The sequence below is a fragment of the Epinephelus lanceolatus genome, chromosome 12, assembly GCF_041903045.1.
Source record: "Epinephelus lanceolatus isolate andai-2023 chromosome 12, ASM4190304v1, whole genome shotgun sequence".
Taxonomy (NCBI): domain Eukaryota; kingdom Metazoa; phylum Chordata; class Actinopteri; order Perciformes; family Serranidae; genus Epinephelus; species Epinephelus lanceolatus.
The window spans coordinates 36,286,575-36,307,726 of NC_135745.1; the positions used below are offsets into that span (position 1 = coordinate 36,286,575).

Consider the following 21,152-nt stretch of genomic DNA (forward strand, 5'->3'; position numbering starts at 1 on the left):
CTGCCCGGTTTCACCAAGGACTGGCCAGGCTCTTAGCAGCATTGAGTGCCACATGCATTGAGGTTATGTTCAGGCGACGACACCGCAGAGGATCAGCCAGGCTAAGTTATCTCTGAACAAGCCATCCATTCTGCTGCTTTCTGATGGAAGAATACTTGGGGGCTGTGTAATTATATTGCTTTAAATGAACCCCTGAGAACGCCCCTGCCAAAGCGCCCACAAAGTCTCACACTTGGGCGAGTGTCAGAAACACATCGCTTGTGTATGCACTCATGTGTGTAGCTGCGTGTGTGTGTTTTGCTGCTTAGGCTGGCGTTAAAAAGGGAGGCCGCAGTGGTTCTGATACGCCTCACAAGTGAATTTAATTAAATCATAAATATGAGCTGGAGGCCGCCACCCAATTTAATGTAATGGATGATGTGGGCCAGTCCATCTCTGGCAAAGCAAAGTTCTGGACCCGTTCAAATGCCCTTGAAGCTTATTAAAAGTGCCTGGCACGGGGAGATGCTAGCAAAGTTGTTTAATGGATGCCCAGCTTGCATTCAGTATGACAGTTAATGTTGGGCCGTACCATCTCTGCCTTGGACGAGGGGTTGCGCCGCCATTGTGGAAGCCTGTCACTGCAAGAGGCCCTGTCCATTCCTCATCTGATCCTCATTATAGTAATTTAATAAAAGCTAACAGATGACAGACAACATGCGCATTTGATGTTATGCTTTGAATAAGAAAATTGAATAAGACAAGCTTCAGAAACCCCGGTTACACATATGTATTGTAAAATACCGTGTGATCATTTTCTGTGACAAATGGGCTTTAATATTATCACCCAGAGGGGTCACATTTCTTTTTTTATATACTGCACATAATAGATCACAACTGTATATATAAGAAATTACTGTGCTTCTCTTATTTATGTTTGATATGCATGCAATATATGATGTTACGCCGTATTTTATATATACAGTATATAATAAAATACAGTATCTGCTGTGTGTTTACAGCTAGAGTTCACAGTCATTTGTTCTCACAGTATAACCTAGTTACAATGAGCTGCAGCACTGAGCCTTTTCAAAACAAAACTGAAAGCTTCAACAAATGTTATGCTGCTCGCGTGTCACTGTTGATGAATCATTCGCCGGGACAGACAGATGTTGTAGCATGGGTTTTGTCCCATCCGGCAAAGACAGAAGAATCTTTTCCTCGGTCTCCCGGAGCGCTGGAGGCTCCCTAAATAGACCTAGCGCAAGGGTGTGTAGAATGGGACCGCACAGGGTGATGGGTAATGGAGTCATTAATAACACAGACCTCCCTTAAGATGCTCAGATGTTTGTTAGCGAGCGCCACGAGGGAGTGGGGAAAAATAGGATGCAATTTGATACAATGAGAAAAAGCAGTGTAAGCTTTTGATGATGATCGTGTTTATGCTGTCATAGGTCTTGTCTGATGGGTTAATTGTGCTCACCAACACACGGCTACGCGAGTATTTTATAATGAAGGGACAATGAAGCCATTTCCTCATACAGTTTTTAATATTTCCATCACATGTGCAACACAAAAAAATGAGCTCTGCCAAATACAGAACTCCATATTTGTACAATACATTTTAATAACATCGGAGATAACTGTCCTTTTGCTGCAGGAGATGGTGATTTCCTGTAAACTGTGTACGAACAATTCTCAATCAAAATGTCAAAACATTAAAGTTTTATACAAAAGTGCATCTCAGGTTCAATGAATGCAAAACATTTACATAACATGATGGTTGTAAAGTTTTGTATGATGCCACAGTGGCTTCCAGCTTGAGCAGAGAGCAACGGGACACTGCAAAGAAACAAGAGGGAGTACTCGGGCACTCTCCAGGAGAGCCAGGGACGGAGTTTTGGAACTACGGTACATCCCCAAAAACAGACTGAAATTATGTTCAGCCTTCATGACCCCAAATACAAATGGATTTACTCCCCCGCTGCGGAAAAATATGTATAGATAACAAAACATGAAGAGAAAAAAAAATTCCAGTAATCTCCAGGCTTCAACGAGCAGTAAACATTGACAACAGAAATGTACAGGTTGAGTCGGTGGGCTGGAGATTTCCCCATGCTCTGAGAGCCACATGGGAGCTTCACGCCTCTGTTCACGAGCCAACCAGAGGAACTAGCCTTTTCCAAATCTGTGTCACTGCGTTTGCATATATCAGCATCCTGTCCTGTTTTTCTGTTCTCTGTGTTGTTTTTTCTTTTTTTTTTTTTAAATTTTGCCTCTCGTCTGAACTCCAGCGCAGGTAGTGCAGATTAGTCGCACCGCCGTTCTAAGCTGGTCCTCTGGCAGCCATGTTACGACGGACACACAGACAAGATCTCAGCCTATGCTGGTGAATCAAGCTTTTCTACCCCGTAATGATTGACCATGTTAGGATACAGAGTGACATACTGCGCAGTAGGAGTGGTGCTGATGAAAAGAGTCCTCCTGACGACACTCTCTGGTTCCTACAGCTTCCTACGCTCTCAGTGGCACCCTGTTTCTCCTTTACACAACTGGTTGAGTCCCATCTGGTCTGATTGACAATGTCATTGATATTTTTTTTTTTACCCCCCTTCTCTTTTTTTGGACAAACATTTTGAACTGTACATTGGCAAATACTGTATAAGATTGCAATATAGCTGTAGTTAAGCAACACATGAAGAATTCTATGTACAAACAAGTTGGCTTTTTCTTTATTTTTGAAATAATGGTTAGTAAAGAACGGAGAGGGTTTTCTTTTATGTTCTTTCCCCCTCTTTCTTTTATTTTCTTTGCTTTGCTTTTCTTTTTTCTGGCTGTGGCATGGTTCCTTGCGGTGAAACTGAATCGAAAGTTCAGTGCGAGACAGTCGGTGGGAAACTGCACTGGCGGTAATTGGCGGTCAGCACATTATTCTCTGCGTCATGTGATCCTTGTTCTCGGCCACGGCGCTGATCTTTGCCATGTTAGCTGCTGTGCTGAGTCAACGCGTGGTTCTGCAAGGACACAAAAAGAAACAGAGGAAGCATTATGATCACATACAACAAATGGACCTTTCATTTTCCTACGCTTTCATTAGAAGGACATCGGGAACATGTTTCATCTCCCATACTAAGGACACTACACGCTGAAATGTGCTTTAAATGTTATGATTGACACACACTGACTTTTGATTACCTTGACATTTCATTATCCTGATCCAATTAGCTTGCACAGGAGTCAAATCTGTGTGTGGATCAATGGTCGTTGGCTTTGAGATTAAGCATAGTTAAGTCGTGGTCTAACACAAAGGCGCAAGACCACTGACAGATAACATCCCATTCCTCAGAAATCCTGCCTCCTGATCAAAGCCTGTGTCCATGGAAACAAATCCATAACAAGGCACTGACACACCTGATGGAATATCATCCTTGGGGTCTTGTTTATCCAGCGCATACATGTATTGAATGTGCTGCAAACGTATAGTGCAGGAAAAAAAAGGAAGTAGAGAAATGCTTAATGTGCAGGTGAGGCCGTAGACAATTTGATCCTCCACGCTGCTGTAAATATGTAACGGTGCACAATTCACTATGACAGGATAACGAGCTGACAATATCGCTCTGTTTTGCCGTGTCTCCCAAATTTATGCAGGCACACACACAGATCGTTGAGAGTGGTTGTAGTGGGGCAGCTGTGCCAGGTTCTTTAAAGGGAGTGTGGACCAGGGGGTGTGTAACTGGTGTCCCTGGTGGGCTGAATCCAGGTCATCTTTTGAAGTGACTGCTAATCCCTTTAATGCAAACTACATGCCCCACTTGCTGCGCTCTGTTTAAAACACGGCCTTGGACTCTTGAAACTGGCATGGACTAGACACACCTGTCACAGAGTCGTCAGCACGCATGCATGCATACACAAATACACTCACACCTCAGTGCACACATACATTTTGTTCTGCACATAGGCACAGGAATAAGTGTAGGTGAAATGACATTTTTACCGCCTAACTAGTGTTAAAGTGAAATAGTGAGGAGGAGATCTAACATGATTACTGCAACCTCAGTGAGGAGGTTTACCAAAGCAGTCACCTTCAGTCCTGTTGGTGCAGAGTCCCTTGGGCAGCGCTGGGAGACGACTATTAGCCCCCCTTGCATTCATTCCTTCCCTCTTTACCCTTTCAGCTGCCTCCATATAAAGCATTTAAACACCTCGACAGCTTTCCTTTCAGCTAGGGCGATTACTTCCCGACAGGTGGGGTAATAAGCTGTTTGACGGGGAGCAGGAGTGTGACCCCTGTAAGGGTTAGCGTGGCTCGCCTGGGCCCTGCTCTCCCTTTTTTAAAGAGGCGGCCCCGGACAGCTCCTCTGCTTCCCTCTCTCCTCTCTTGCTGAAATAAAGCTCCTTTAAGTGAGTCTGGGAGGAGACTCCCCACGGGACGCTCTCCCTCTTTCTCTCTCACTCCCGCCCCACCTCACCTCCTCCCCCTCCTCACACTCCACCAACCCCCTACCCCCCGGTGAAGACATCCTTGGCGTTGCTGAGGAGGGACAGGAGCACGGCAACCTTATTAATGAATGCGGCCCATTACCCGTCAGCCTGGCTCCTCGGCGACTCCCAGAAGCCCCTGCAGTACGTGACTTCAAATGGCAGGATATTGACACGAGGAGAGCAAAGCGGCTAGGACTGAGTGTGTGTGCCCGTTTGTGTGTGTGCGTGTGTGTGTGTGGAAGAGAGAGAAACAGAGAGAGAAAAATTGTGCTCAACTGAGTGTGCATGCCTTTGTGTGAGTGTGCCAGTGCGTCTAGGTGTGTGTGTGTATGTGTGTGTGTGTGTGGACCCCAAAGGAACGTAGCTCCTTGGATATAATGTAGGGCTCGTAACAGCTATTAGAGGGGAAAATAACCCCTCTGGGGAATGGCTCCCCCCTCTGCATGTCCCAGCTCTGTCTGACACACACTGCATTCTACCTTTTCCTTAAACATGCCAGGAGTTTTCTCACTGAGGGCTTTCTCAAGGACGGTGTTAAACGACTTCAGTGGCTGTGGCAGCCATGCAGACTAAAGGGAAATAGAGGAAAAGAGGGGGGAAAAAAAACGTTGAAAGAAAATGAAACTGATACCTTTATCTCTGTGGATACTGAACTCCGCAGAGTAGCTATAAACTGTTCTGTGTATGAGTATGGAAGGTGGAAGGGAGGGAAGAGGGAGGGGGTGAAATTCACTTTCCAATCTTCATCCTTGTCAAGTTCTTCAAGTACCTCTGCACCGGCGCTGTGTAAGTTAAATACTTACAGAACCAAACCACAAATGTCAAATTAGATGTGAAACTCATAATTCACATCTTGTGCAGGAAAATGACCAAAATGTCCACTGCCCCGGCAAGGAGGATGTCACTAATGGTGTCACACCAGAATCGCTGCAATTTAGGATTAGATGCCCTCCATTAAGCCTTTTAGCTCTCATCCTAACTCCCTCCTTCAATGCCATCCTATTCCCCCTGAAACTCTGCCATTCCTCTTATCATCCATTTCCTTCCCTTCTATCCAACCCTTAATCTCCTCCTCGATCCTTTCAACCACCTGCTGGCCACACAGGCCTGCTGCAGGGCCCAGTTACCAGCAGTGTTCAGGTAAACCATAGCAGTCAATTCTCCACTAAATTAAATTTTGCTCTGATCAATAATGCGCACCCGCTTCTCCCTTATGAAGACTGGCTGCATTGGCTCGGAGCGAGCCTCTTCCTCCTCTTCTATTCTCTCACCGGCTCTGTGCCACCGTTAAAACCACCACTTTCATCTGATTACATCACCCTGCTGCAACGCCCTCAGGGGTAGAAGAAGAGGAGGGGGGGAACATCCGGCGGGGGTCTTGTGTACCCATGCAAACAGGTGCAACATGTCTTAGGAATTTAACACTGCTGCAGAGGAGGGAGAGGGTGAGAAAAAAAAGGGGAACGATTGGGGAAGAGCAGAGAGCGAGAAAGAGCAAGTAGGCTGGGGAGTTGATTTATTAACTAATCATTCTTTATGTCGTTCCCCATTGCTCTGGTCTCCATCGATAGCACCCGGTCTCCAGTGAGGCAACAGAGGTGCATCTCTTACATCAGCTCTGCAAGGAAGTCCAGCAGACCAGCAGACACTTTCTCTCTTTCATCTGATCCCGCTGCATTAAAGACAATCCTCACATTGTCCAACATCACAGAGAGAAGATGTAAAGCTTAGTCACAACGCTAACAATGTTTGATTAGCATAATGTTAATACCTGCAGAGCACATGTTAAGCACATTGTGTCTGCTCTTGTACCTGGCGTTGTGCGGTGTGTACCATTAAACCCATTCTTTATCGAGTGGTTGGAGAGCTGAGTGAGCAGTAATGACTTTTTAAGCCATGGCCTTTTCAAGGCTTCTCTAACAAACAAAGAAGTGTGCAACTTGAAACTTGAAAAGAACAGAATCTGTCGCATTATGTTGCCCTCAAATTCTGGGTGCTGTGCCTTTAAATTCTCAGAATTTCTTGACAATTATATATCTTATATGTTGCGTAGAAATGTTACAACAATTAAAATTAGTGCACAAACTAACACTTATGGTAATAAAAGCATAAATAAATGCGTTAATGTTGACAAAGCTGTTGATTAGCACAGCTGAAAATACTGCAATTATAACATTTTACAGTCTGTCAATGTCATGTAATGCAAAAACAAACAGAAAAACAATATGTCACTGATCTATAATCAATTTTCTTGATGCATACAGGGAATAAGAGGCACAAAAAGCCAACAGTGAGGCATAAAAAAACTGCAACTACAGGCCAGCTTGTTAATATTTTCTGAGAATTTTGTAACTGCAAATTTCTGACAAAAGAAACCATGATACAAAGTGTAAAAAATAATTCACATTTTGCATTAGTAAATGATTATTTAAGTCATTTCTTTGTGTCTGTTGACATGCTAGTTGAACCAAGGATGTATGGGGGGGGGCAGAAAATGTTGAGCATCAAACACTTAATTTTCTGCACTCTGGTGAATTTCTATGCACCAAATTGTGCCTTTTCTGCATCAACTTAAGGTGTAAATATCTTTAATTTTTTCAAATAAAAGTCCTCTGCTACTTTTATGACTTTATAGGGGGGGTAACAAATGAACATGTTCTAAATATTGAGGGGTATGTGTCCCCTGCGTCCTCCCTGAAATATACTCCTATGAGTCAAACAGTAAAGTATAGCTTTGCTAGTAAGTCTTAGTTACAGTAAAAACGACTCATTAAAGAAACTATTTAATTAGAAGAGTTAAGCACCTTCATTTTAACCCCTGCAGCTAAAGTGTCTTATTCAGTTTATCTATAATCAAAAAATTTGAAGGAACAGTCAAAACTGTAAACATCCCCCTCTAAGCTCTGATTAAAAGTCTTATCAGTCTGTGCTGAGTTTCTCTCTCACCCTGCATGGCTGACATACGGCAAGCCTGCATAGCTGCATCTGGAGCACGGGGAGTGTGCACAAAACCACTGAGACCTGTGCATACCCGTAGTCATCACTCAGGAATTTAATTAACGCATAAGAGAACGTCATCAAATGATACTAAAACAAAGAACCTGTGGTCTTTTCTTTCAAACTGCGGGGCGACTTTAAGCAACGACGCGGGTATTTAAGCTCGTTCATGTTTGTGTAATGATCGAAAGACGGACAGTTATGACCCCGTTGTGTAAAAGTTGTGCCACTGTGTGAAGTGTTTTCTTATCGCTCAAAACTGCTGTGGAGAAAGACCGGAGTGCTGCATTCTGCCTTGATCTTTAATGGTGTGTTGAACTCGGTCCAGTATTGACTCAGTCCTCCCTTTGTGCATTCCCTACTGTTGACCAGTCCACTGAGGGAGTAATCCTTTCCTGCTCTGACCTCAGGCCAGGCTTACTGCTGGCTAGTTTAGCCAATGAAGAACACAATCAAATAAATAAATAATACAGCAGTTGGCATTCTCCACAGTCATCACTTATCAGGCCGTAGGGAGGGTTGACCCCAAACACTGTTGTGCCACAACCGGCCTGGTCTCCTTGGTAACAGACTGTCTTGTTTGAAGTGAGGTGCCCGGGGAGTCGTGGTCATACAGTAACAGCACCAAGCCGGGGTGGAGTTGACAACGGCGATGGATTTCAATGTCTTCCATGTGTGTCATTTTGCGTCCAGTGATATTCACACTGAATGCTTGTAAAAATATATAATAAATCCATAATGTTTCTTTGATTAGATGTCTAACTACCCCGACCAAATGCTTCTGAGGTGTAACCGGAGATGACGGACCACCCTTTTTGTGGGCTGGTGCTTTGTAGCTCCAAATGATACTCATTACCCTGTCTAAGTAGACAAGTGAATGGTACTAGAAACACACTATGCAGTGATCCCGCTGTTTGACTGAGGTAGCAAAACAACTGCACAACTGCTGTGTTATTATGGGGCCTCATTAAGTGAGGAGAGAGTGGGAGACGGGGAGAGGGAGAGAGGGAAAGCAATAGAGAGAGGGCCGGCGAGAGGGAGAGAGAGAAAAAAAAGAGAGAGGTAGAAAAAAGAAACACAAGAGAGCGATACAAACTGTATTCTGAGGTGATAGCAACACACAGATGCCTTTCCAGCCAAAATGAAGACTATGACTAAAGAACCCAATTAAGGGCTTTCTTAGGGGAGCCATCTTGGGAGGGGGATGGGTCTTCCTGGGACATGAGCCCTGGGCTACATCCTCTAATTAGACAGAGCGAGGGGGGAGGATCTCTGCCTGTCACTGGGAGGGAGATGGGGTCCATGGGGTTCCACATGTCAGTCCCAGAAACAAAACACAATTACTCTCACATTTAACCACTTCAGTCAGGGACAGACTTTGACTAGGGATGCTACACAGCGTCTAGCCCCCCCTTTCCCTCCCTCTCCTATGCTGCTAGATATGCCACTTCACAAATGCGGAGATTTTTGAGGACTAAATTTTCTCCTGCATTTCCACGCTTCTGTGGGAAGGCGAGTGTCGATGTGCACTCTCATGTTTTCCCACCGAAATGGAGGCGTGAATCAGAAAATTAGTTTTTAATTGACCGGTGTCGTTCAACGTCCTTTTCGAAAACTGAAGAGTTAAATTACTTTGGTGTTGCGGCGTGTGAATATGAAATTCGAGAGGGAATAATTGTTCTAATGCTGTTTATTTTGGCCTCTGCTGCATTTTGTTAACATCAACAGCATAATAGACACTCGAAACATCAAATCACTACAGGCAGTAAATTAAGCCTGTAGTGAATTTTCCTGAGAAGCGCTTAAAATGGCATTTATCAAAGTTGTTGAAAAAGTCAACTAAGAAAAGTAAAGGAGACATGTTTGAGGGAGAGATCCGGTGATGGATTCTAGCACAGTACACCAAGCGTCTCCTCTTTGTTTGGATTTAACTTTCCCCAGTGGTGCAACACAGGAAAAAGAAAAAAAAGAACAGCTCAAAGGCTTCTGGGAGTTTTTGTCATGTCTCCCTCCAGACAATGTGTTTGCATGCACATATCAGACCCTGGGAGAGACAGACTCAAAGACAAATACATACAGCACGCACACAGATGTATACACACACACACACACACACACACGCACACACACGCACACACACGCACTGAGAAAGAGAATATCCTCCCAGGATCATTAGGTCTGTCATGCTGTCTAATTCTGATCCACCTACAAAACTAGAACACCACTATTGTGATACATCACTCGTCATCTAAGGGTGTTTATGTCCCCGTTTACAGTGTGTGTACAGTGTTGTACATAATTATAAATAATCTTAAATATTAATGATGGCGCCTCACAAGCAGCTGTTTTTTTTCCTACTCCTTTCTAATTCATTGTTCTTTTATTTTGTAGTGCAACTTTTTTGAAATGGTGACAGAATTCTGAGCACCTGGGGTGATGAAGAAGAAAACAAGTTGTCATATAAAAGGAAAAAAATATATATACAACTTTCAAAAGCGTGAAGAGCTGTCATACTTGGCAGATCAAGATATTCAAGGAAAATGGGGTGTTTGAGAGCCGCTTGGGGACAAACACATGAAGCTTTGCTTTTGTGCGACACTTTTGGGACGCGGGGCAGTTGGGGCGTTTCTGGGGGCATATTTTAAAATTCATAAAAAAAAAAGAGGAAAATATAAAACTTCTGGGGAATTAAGTCTCTGTGCTTCACGCTGAAGAGTGCCAAGAAAGAGGGGGGAAAGAAAGGCCTAAAATGTTGTTTTGAAGAGCCATCATTCATAGAATCAACTTCAGGTATTTCATGCGTTATAATATCATAAATATGCAGCTCACTGGATAAACACTTGTACATTTAACCCTTTTCATGCACTTGTTTCCTCTGCTCTCTTCCCTACTCCCTCCTCTGTCTCCAATTGTCCATCTCTCATTTTTTCTCCCTATTTTCTCTTAGACGGACGTTATGACATGCATAGCTGTTTACACCTGGTGACCGTGAAGCCTATAAATATGCTTAATTAAAACAGTGGAATTGGTCACAGCTTGGCAATAATGGCTATCACACAGGGAGAGGAGAATCTCATTTGTGTGGGGAAGTAGAACATGATGCAGATGTGCTCTTGTCACTTTCAGCACTCATTAAGGCCAGGGAGCTTTGGATTGTCTTTGAAGGAATCCTTTTAAAAGACACTCCAATTAAGGTACGTGTCCTGCGGGCGTCTGAGGAGAGGGAGAAGTCATACAGTAACCCAGTCCTTCCACTCCTCCGTCGATCGCGGCACGACTTAACACACGACTTACAATCTCGTGTCACTTCCAAGGAATGATAATGAAATTGGAGGATGGAGGGGACACAAAAAAAAAATAAAAAGACAGCCCAGCTTAAAAGGACCGAGGGAATCTCGCGCAGAAAATGTCATCTTCGCTGTTGTGTAACTTCAATCTCATTGTCTCGTCTTTGGAGGAATTGGGATCATTGGGAGAGGAGCCTCTGATTGCAGCCCTCCAGTACGCCGCATCGCTGGAGGAACTGAACTTGTGTGTTTCTTCACAAATGAACTGCACTCAGAGAAATGTCAGATTTAAGCTGTGGCTAATACTGCGCATCCATCAGTTAATGAATCTGGCTAATTAATCCAGCCTAGCAGCATTGTCAGTGGCTCAGTTCTGTTCGCACTACTGTATCTGAAGCCAACGCGAAGGGAGAAGGAAGTTTATTATCAAGTTTCACATTGCAATGTGGCCTTTGCTAGAACCCAGGGACATTTTTTTCCCCTCATAAGGGAGCTGCTGCTTTTAAAATGACAGGACAGTGAGTCTTATTTGGAAGAGAGGATGCAGTGAAGCCATGTCTGCTAGCTGCTCGAGGGGTGGGCAGTAGTTGAGGGTCAGTGAGAGCACTGCACAGCCAGCCCGCTTGCCCTCCCCATAAGCACCTCATGAAATATCTAGACTTTGCTCCATATTTTAATGGGGTGAGGGAGAGGGATGCGCAGGGTGGAGGCTGTGTGAGCATGTGTGATGGTGGAGGGGAGTCCTCTGGAGAGTTTCGAGGGGAATGGTGGTCTGTGCATCTCAGTGCTTATTTTTTTGTCTGTGAAAGAAAGAGGAAAGAGGGAGAGAGAGGGAGAGCAAGAGAGATTATTCTCCTTTGGAATCTGGATTCTGGGGCACACAGGCCCAGGAGTCAGTCAATCTGGCCAGTCTGAGGGGGGCGGCCGGGCGGGGGGTCCTAGGAGGGCTGATTAGACGGATGCTCTCCCATCATCCATCTCGACAGGCTGGCGAAAATTGGCTAGCCCCTCGCAGGGTAGAGTTCACGGGGGGAGGCGGTGGGGGAGGATGTGGAGCGGTGCACTGGATACCTGTCACAGCCTTTGGTCTGTTTCAGGATCTCAGCAGCAAATTAATAAAATATCGTTCCTGCTTCCCTTTACCTGCCGTGGCAGCTCTCCCTCTCGCCGTTCCTTCTCCCAGCTTGCACTGGCCCTTTGACCCCTCCGACTACTGCGAGAGATGAGGAGCCCAGGCAGCCTGTGAGTGGGCCAGGGTGTCAGGGAGAAATAGGGAGAAACTCCAAACTCTAGACCCGGCAAAGAGAGAGAGCTTCCACTTCTCTCGCTGCTGGAAGACAGCTCCACTTCAGACAGACTGACAAACGACTGCCCCATGTCAGTGAGACATTTTGAAGTGTGATGCATGGGAAATGGCAACTGCAAACAAACAACAACTAAAAACAAGACTCCAACCTGCACTGTTTGTTGGAGGCTTTACTGTAAGTATAGACAGTCGAAAGCAAATCTAACATCCACCATTACTAAGTTCAGGAGTTGCATTTAAAGATGAAGAAAAAACACTTAAAGTCTCAGTGAAATGTAACTTACTGCTTCTTTAGCTTTGTCACTGTCAGGCCGTCCTAATGCATTGTTCGTACGAATATCTACAAATAGTAATGTACCACAAATCATATATAACCCTCCTAATCATGACCCACTAATTTGTGTATAACCCACATTGGAAGGGCTGTGTGTACGTGACCAATGCACTGACAGGAGTAAAGAAAGGAATTAGTCCCAGTAAGGAGGCAGGCTGGGGTGGTGGATGGGTCACAAAACACAGGACTTTCCCCAGGAGACTGGTGTTTAGAGCCATGTGAACTTTGAGTTATTTTAAGGCATGTTGTCATCATTTTTCTTTTCCTACAGCCAGCCAGAATAACTTAACTTGCCTGAATATAACCAAAGTAACTTTGCTTTTCTTAAGCTAAAGGCACCCAACCATGTTTCTTTTCCTAAAACTACCCTTCATAACTTCATTTGGAAAGACCTAAAGATGCCCAACCATGTTTCCTGTCCTAAACCTAATCTTTGTAACTTTTACTTTACTTTACTTAACCTGAGTAACTTTAGTTGCCTAAACTTAACCCTTTCCTAAACCTAATCAAAGTAACTTTTCTTGCCGAATCCTAACCTTCGTAACTTCATGAAAACGCCCAACAGTGTTTCTATTCCTAAACCTAACCAGAGTAACTTTACTTGCCTAAACCTAAAGATGCCCAACCATATTTCTATTCCTAACCCTAACCCTTCGTAACTTATACTTTCCTTAACCTAAGCTGAGTAACTTTAGTTGCCTAAACTTAACCCTTGTAACTTTACTTGCCCAAATCTAAATACACCCAACCATGTTTCTTTTCCTAAACCTAACCTTCGTAACTTTTACTTTCCTTAAACTAACCTAAATAACTTTAGTTGCCTAAACTCAACCCTCTTGACTTAACTTGCCCAAATCTAAAGACGCCCAACCAAGTTTCTTTTTGTGAACCTAACCTGTAACTTAACTTGTCTGAACCTAATCAAACTAACTTTTCTTGTCGAATCCTAACCTTCATAACTTACGAAGATGCCCAACAATGTTTCTATTCCTAAACCTAACCAAAGTAATTTCACTTTCCCTAACCTAACCTAAGTAACTTTAGTTGCCTACACTTAACCCTTGTAACTTAACTTGCCAAAATCTACAGATACCCAGTCATGTTTCTTTTCCTACACCTAACCTTCGTAACTTTAGTTACCTAAACCTAATCAAAGTAATTTTTCTTGTCGAAACCTAACCTTTGTATCTTCATGAACACGGCCAACAATGTCTCTGTTCCTTACCCTAACCAGACTAATTTTACTTGCCTAAACCTAACTTATGATAACTGTATGTTACGTACATAATGTCATTCGTGGAGTGCTAATTCGTTAGACATCATACAAACTATTGTATGAGGATATGTTGGTACTGTTAGAAAATTCCCAGGGATACGGAATATTTAAGTGGTGTACAGTTACAAGAGGGATTTAAAACAAATCCTTGTGTGTGGTCTTAAAGTTTTGGGTGATATGGAGCTACAATGAAGTGGACTGTTGACCCCACACACACCTCCTTCACCGTTAAATCAGGAGGACAAGGGAGAGGTGAATGAATTAGACCTCCATTGCATAGTTTTGGAAATAAAAACAAAGGTTTTGCCCATTGAAATCTACACACACACACATCTCTTTTTATATCTCTCCATACTGGTCTGTTAGCTACTACACCCCACAAATGGTGAGGTGGGGTTTTATATGACCGGTGTGGCTCGCTAGTCGCCCAAAGTCTCATTTGAATGGATCAACTTCTGTAAGTGCCCCTCAATGCAGGATGAGTCATCAAACATTTGAAACCATTTCACCTGGTTTTACAGAAAGAGCAAAGACATATTTGTTGTTAAAATACTCAGATGCTGTTTTCTTTTTTGATAAATATTTCTCAAAAGTAACAAGAGATAAGTGAGCAATTAACACGGGGACATGGGATTAAAATTGGGAAATGTATTTTTCATTTCACTGGGTCTTTAAGAAAGCTTTGGTCACAGTATAAATAAACTCTGACACTGTGTATTTTTATGTATGAAGGTGATAAGAAACAGCACGCATGCACACATCTATAAGAGCTACATATGTGTTTGAGAGAGTGCAAGCATGCACTCACAAGGGACTGCCTTTAGAGCATGGCACAGGTTGAGCGTAATGATCGTCTTATCCCCCAAGCTCATTGCTGCTCTCCTTTCATAACCCCCTGTTTCACAACAAAGTGCCATAGGTCTTTCATGTTCTGCTCTTGTCTTTTCACACACAGTGTAAAACAATATAATCATGCATGAAACAACACCTCCGGGAGGGGGAGATCACTTCATTCCAAAAAATGTCAAACAAAAAAAAGTAGGAAAACATCCCCAGGTTATTTGAGATTGTTTACAGGTACCTGCAACAACCTTTGCTATATAGAGAATGCTCGTACCAATGAGAGATGAAAATGTGATAAACAGGAGGCCTTGGCATGAATGAAAAGACTCCACGTTGGCAGTTTGGTGGAGCACGAGGCTTGTTAAATAACCTTCTCTGTGGTGGAGTTGCGTGTAGGTGGATCAGGACTTGTTTTATTCATGGTTGCGGTGCTCAAATGACCAGCAGATAATGATCACATTCACCTTCCTCCTGGCAGACACACGCCTCTGTGTTTACAACCTGAATCTCAATATGAAAATCGTTGCCGATCAATGGGCAGCCAAGCCCTGGATACTTCCTCTGGCTACCCGCTAATACATGGTGCAGCTAATCCAAGTTTCAGATAGATGTGGTCAGGAGCTTTTGGTTTCTATCTGTGCTTTAAGGTGAATTAAGAATAATTTCAGTGATTGGACTGAACGCGGTTATAGACTACTCATATTTTAATGATTCAGTTTCAAAAGGTAATAGAAAAGGATCTGGATATGAGAAGTGTGCCATGTGTATGGTGGAGAATCCCCCAAACAAAACAGAGCTGCTTGAAAACACCACCACAGTGAAATAATATAATAAGGTCTGTTTCATTTTTTCAGGTTCTCCAAGGACCAGAGAAAAAGATTGCTAGAAAATGGATTATCTCTCTAACGTTGCCAGTTCATAAGTCCAACTACTAACTTTGTTGAAGGGCAGATACGAGTCTCCCAGAGGACAAAGCTCATATTTAGCCATGAGGCCTCCTCTGTGATTAGGAGGGGAGATGCAGGCATATTGACTCAACTGTGTTTTTGCCTCTGCACTGTATGTAATTACCTCTTCAAAAACGAACATTCCACTAATCCTCTAATTCCAGATATTTTAGTGCTCTGCTGGTCTAATAAGCAAATCAAATCATATCTGCACATCACAAATGAGTTTTGGAAACGGACTGAAATAATTCCTTCTGAGTCTCTCATCCCAGCCGGGATGGAGGGGATAGCCGGAGTGTGGTGAGCGGTGTTTAGTGTTTGTTAAGCTGTCATGTGTGATTAGCGGTCGCAGCTTCGGCTGGTGGCCCTTTTTTTTTTTTTTTTGCTGCGCCGGCCTGAGGCTCACCTGTAACTCTGTCTGGAAGAAGAACTTCTGCGGGCACTGCGAGCAGTCGTAGATCTTATCCTCCTGGCCGTGTGCAGAGAAGATGTGCTGCTGGAGCTTATTGGCCTGGACAAACACTGCTCACACATAGGGAAAGGAGAGGAGAGAAGAGAAGAAAGTGCACATTTTAAAGACTCTCCAAGTGTTGCACATACAAATCATCGCTGTAAGATGCTCCTACTCTTTGTAAATTAGAGTAGAGCCTGGTTGCCTGCATTAAGGGAACAAAGGCAACATCCTAATTGCATCTGCCTGAATAAAAATTGAAGACAGGCTATGTCAAATGGCAAGGAAAATTACTTAATTACAAACAAATGAATGCACTATCAACAACAGTAAAAAAAACACATTGTTATGGGCTATATAATTGAAAAAAAAAAAACAATGAACAATTTAGATGTTAACAGTGAAGCTAGAGTGGTCATATTCATGGCACTAGTGAATGCATAATGTTTTGGGAATAATGATGCTCTTTATTTAGCACTACTGTGGGGACAACAAGCCAGAAAATAAACAACCACAAAAAATTGGCATGGCTTCAAGTGCAAAACATGGCCTCCATTAGTCTACATCGCTAATTATATTGACAATATAAATATTCATGGGGTTGCACTACTTATTCATGCAGACTCAGACTACATTCGCCATCATATAAACACACAACTCGCTGGCACTTAAAACATATACCATACATTTGTGCTTTAATTAAGCCATAGTCCACGTCGGAAAGCTAAGGGGGAGACAACTGTGTGTGTCTTGAGTGAATGTGTCTTGCATGTGTGTGTGTGTGTGTGTGTGTGTGTGTGTGTGTGTGTCTTTGCATTCTCCAAGGAGCACTTCAAACATGCCGTTTGTTATCCCAGACCCTTGTGCTTTAAGGATGGCTGTCTAATCTCAAAGGTCTGGATGCTCTGGAAAAGTTAGCATGTGGGGGCTTCATTTGAATTTCTTACAGCTCAAAATAACTTTTCTTCTAATGCATGCACCGTGGGGCCACAAGGAGAGGGAGGGGAAAAAAAAAAAACACACACACAGCCACAAAAGGTGAGGTGTCTGTCGGAGATGGCTTTGGGGTCGCTGCAGCCCCGTGGCGGGGCTCTGCAACATTAACGTGTCCCAATTTGAGCTCACCTGGGAGAGCGGTTATTAATTATTGAGCTGCGTACACTTGAGACGCACTCGGCTTCATTGAATGTCACACTCCTGACCTGGGAAATAAAAGTTTAGATTCAAAGCAGACACACTGTGGCGATGCTTTCAGACTGCTAATGCCTGGGTGACAGCTGTCTGTGGAACATGGCAGCATGTTAACCAGAAATGAACAAACCTCCGCTAATGAACAAACAACAACTCCATGGTCCATTTCTGAAACTAATGACCACAACAATATGAAGACAAACATAATTGCAGATAGATGGCTGGTTTTACAGTCGGTTACAAAACATTGCCGCTCAAGGTTAAGGCCTCTGCTATCGCGCACGTTCTGTGCCTCTGCTATGCTCCAAAAACGATGACAATTTTCTTTGTGGGGAATACATGCTCTGAAAGACAAAATGCGCTGATAAACAATAGCCTTTTTCTTTAGCTGTGTTTTGTCTGCATATACTGTACAGAAGCAGGTCACAGCAGCTGCAGGAAGCCTTCATTATGTCTTTGGCTAGCGGAGGAAAAAGTCAATACAGCAAAAATAAAAATGGATTCGAGACTTGGGGGGCCTTCAAATACTGTACAATAGGGCCAAACACAACTGAGATGTCAAGTTAGCTGATGCTCGCTGTTTACATGCATATCTGGTCCGGTTCCAGTAAGAGACACATTTAATCAGCTATGCATTTATCAGTTTATAGCTCTGCATTCATTCATATGCAAGCGGATAATGACAGCTGATTTAAAGTGCCAGAGCCTAAAATGCACTAATGGCACTTACAAGTCTCCTGCAAGAACAATAAATACTAAATGGACTTAGGACGTTTAGGGCAAAGATGTAAATGGAAGCTCAACAACTTTTTAGCTAATTCATATAATTCTGTTTTGACATGTTTACAGGCCTGGGTTGTATTTACGATGGCTAAAGATGATTGGGAAACACAGAGTTTGCCTGTATCAACTGTGGTAACCATTTAATTAGTGGTAAGAGTTGAAATGAAGACTCTTTCTTTGTCTTCATTATCAAATTAGCATGGAACATGTAATAAAGGGATAAGCTGAAATGAGGGGACATTGTATTGGTATTTGGCAAATATGAAATATGCCACTGCAATGCCCATTTAGAGGAGGAACAGAGGCATGTCTTCCTAGAGGGTTAAAATGAGGACATAGAGAAACGGGAAAGAAATAATCCAAAACCACATCCAAACAGGATCAGTGGCTGGCCATTGTGTCTCTCCCTGCTGAGACTGAGAGAGAATAAGGGAGGGAGAGGGAGGGAAAGAGAGAGAGAACTTTGTGGAGTTTGTTGGCCGTGGAGCCAGAGCAGAGCGGAGCCGAACAGAGCGCTGAGCCGGGTTGGGCGTCAGGGGTGTCAGGGCTGAGGGGGCTGAGGGGCCAAGGTCTCCTCGCTGTGGGGGATATTAAGCCCTCTGATTAGATCTCAGGGGCCGCCCATGGCAGACGTCTCCTTTACTACAGGCCCCAGCTCATCTTTATTTTGGCAGGGTGGTGCTCTCTGCAGGCTGCACTGCACCAATACTAAGCTGTTTGTGCAGGGAGGGAAAAAAAGTTTATCCTTTTTTCCCCCTTTCTCCTTTTCATTTATTTATTCGTCTAGCCTACATGTGTTCGTTTCTGCTTAATCCAAGAGTTCACAATGCAGAGGCTGATCCAAGTGTTCTGAGGCAACACAAACAAGTCGGCTGTGTAAGTTGATTTGGCGCTATAAGCTGATAACTACTAATTTTTGAGTTGAAGCTAAGCCCATGTCGTTGTTTTTCAGGATGTAAGATGTCATAATTCTCACATCACGCACCAGCAGAACGTGGGCAGCAACTAAACAAAAAGCCAATTAAACTACTGTATTTGTCAGACTCTTGCGGATTTGCATCCTGTAGTTTTTCAAGTTTGTACTTCACGCTGTGACATAAGTAAAAAGAAAAGCGCACACACACGCGCACGCATACACACACGTACGACTTTCATCAGGCACACTTTCTTCTGTTTTGTTTGTCTTAAGCACATATTCCCAATCACAATTTCCACACCAGCCCTCACTACTGCTCCTAAGGGTGCAGGCAGACACTTCTAGCTGCAGGCTCCCCCACTTCTGAAACCTGTCAAATCTGTCCTGGGAGAGTCAGCCTCTCTCTCATCATCCAGGGGCTTATGGACCTCTCTCCATTTACCCTCCCTCCCCTACACAGTTCTCTTTTCCTCCTTCTCTTCCCCCCTTTCATCTCACATCCAAACTTGCCAGTTGCAACCTTCTCAGCTTCCTCCAAGTTTTGTCTCCTTTTCTCCTCTATTTTGTCTCCCCTCATCTGCCATCTATACGACTTACTTTTCCCCATTCTTTCCTCCGGTCTGTTTTGTGGTATGGTTTGTCCTCTCTCTGCGTTCCCTTCGGTGCGGGTTGAGGATAATCAGGTGTGTCAAAGAATGACAATCGCTCCCTGCCTCCCACTGAGTTTTTGGGTCGCAAGGGGGTGGATCAAACTAAAACATGGGCATCAAGTGGGGATGATCTTTTGAACAAAGAGTAACCTTGTAAATCGAATGAGCTCAGTGACCCAGGCACTATTACTAGCACCACCTAGTTTGATCAAAGTTTTGCTTTTATGTTCAGACTCGTCATGTTTGTAGTAGTGATCCTTTGTAAGTTGTGAATAAACTTTTTGGAATAGTGACTCATCGACAGCATCTCGTTCACACTGACTAAACAAAATGTGAATTCTGATCTTCAAAGTGGGCTGCTTTGTGTCCAGGGACGAAAAGGAACTATTATAGTAGTACCTGCACTTTACATTACTTTCTATCTAGAATTCAGAGAGAAATATTGTACTTTTTTCACAACATTTACACTCCACTACAAAATATCACTACGTGGTGAGTAATGCTGTGTAATGAGTTGTTTTATTTGTGTAATTTTATACTCACAATACTCAGTATTTACATGTTTTCTTCAACCCTGTCTTCTAAAAAATTATGTTTATATGCTACTAATCTGTTTCACCATGTGTGGTAATGGTTTACGCAACAAAACCACTTAGGTTAGGGTTAATTAAAGATCGTGGTTTTGGATAAATGCGACTAAGCTAAACACAGTTTGCTCCAAGTCACTGTTGACTTTAACAACAGTTATCCGAGGCCATAATCATTCCCTTACCTTAACTAAGTGCTGTGAGTGCCTAAACATAACCGTAAGAGGGTAATCATGCTTTAATTGCTGATGTGGTTGGAAAACAAATTAAATACTGTGTCGGTGAAGATTTTTCTGAATCGCTCAGTATTATTTATGTTTACATTTCCTTCAAAACAGGTTTGCTTTTAAAATAGTAGTAAAAAATGTAAAATAGTAGTAAAAATAGTAGTAAAAAATGTAAATTTTTAAGACAGGTACGTGTAAAATTGTGAATAAAGGTGCTAGTTTCACTTAATTAAAGCTCTCAGTACATCGTCCACAACTGTTTATGTCTTAAAACCAACAATAAAGTCAGAAACATACTTAAAATAAGCCTGCTAACACTATATAAATTTATCTAACAAGATCCTCTAAGTATAGTTTATGTTAGGGTGCAAAAGTAGTCTCTTTTCTCGACTTTATGCCAGCCTCAACTTGAAGAAATATATTCAAGGACAGCTGTCAGCCAAACTTTCAGTTCCTCCTTTTCCTCCGAGTGCTCTGACTTCACTGTGCCTGTCCCCTGCATCCCCAACAGAGGGAGGCCTTTCAGTCCATACATACTCTCCTCAGCCTGCCTTCCCTACCACCATAGGCCTTCGCCCATCTGTCTGTCTGCTCTGCGACCACTGTCCTGAGGGTCTACTCTGTCTCCCCCTCCTCCCCGCTCCCTCCCAGCATCCCTCTCTCTCTCATGCACCGTGATCGATATGGACGCGGAGGGAGAGGGGGGACCTGTCTGTCAAAGCCGGCGGTGGAAAATGAAGGCTCAGATGAAGGAGGCATGCTCTGTATATTAAATGCCCAGACCCCTGTGAGTGGTGGAGGGGGGTTCGGGGTGGGGATATATCAATAGGCTTCTGCTAAAAGAGAGATAAGGCCAAAACAGCAATGAGAGAAGTAGAGTGGAGGAGAGGGAGGGG

The 21,152-nt window shown here is 43.4% G+C and overlaps 1 protein-coding gene across 7 annotated transcripts in view; it reads right to left on the minus strand.

Moving 5' to 3' along the window:
- Window positions 1–1,510: 1,510 nt before the first annotated feature.
- Window positions 1,511–21,152, minus strand: part of LOC117263208 (zinc finger protein 521-like) — a 98,292-nt gene continuing 78,650 nt past the window's right edge. For all 7 annotated transcript variants that reach the window (XM_033636409.2, XM_033636408.2, XM_078173375.1 and 4 more), the window contains 2 exons: window positions 15,858–15,973; window positions 1,511–2,993 (listed from right to left, as the gene is read on the minus strand). In XM_033636409.2, coding sequence (XP_033492300.1) covers window positions 2,964–2,993; window positions 15,858–15,973 — 146 coding nt within the window. In that variant the 3' untranslated portion in view covers window positions 1,511–2,963. The remainder of the gene's footprint in view (window positions 2,994–15,857; window positions 15,974–21,152) is intronic.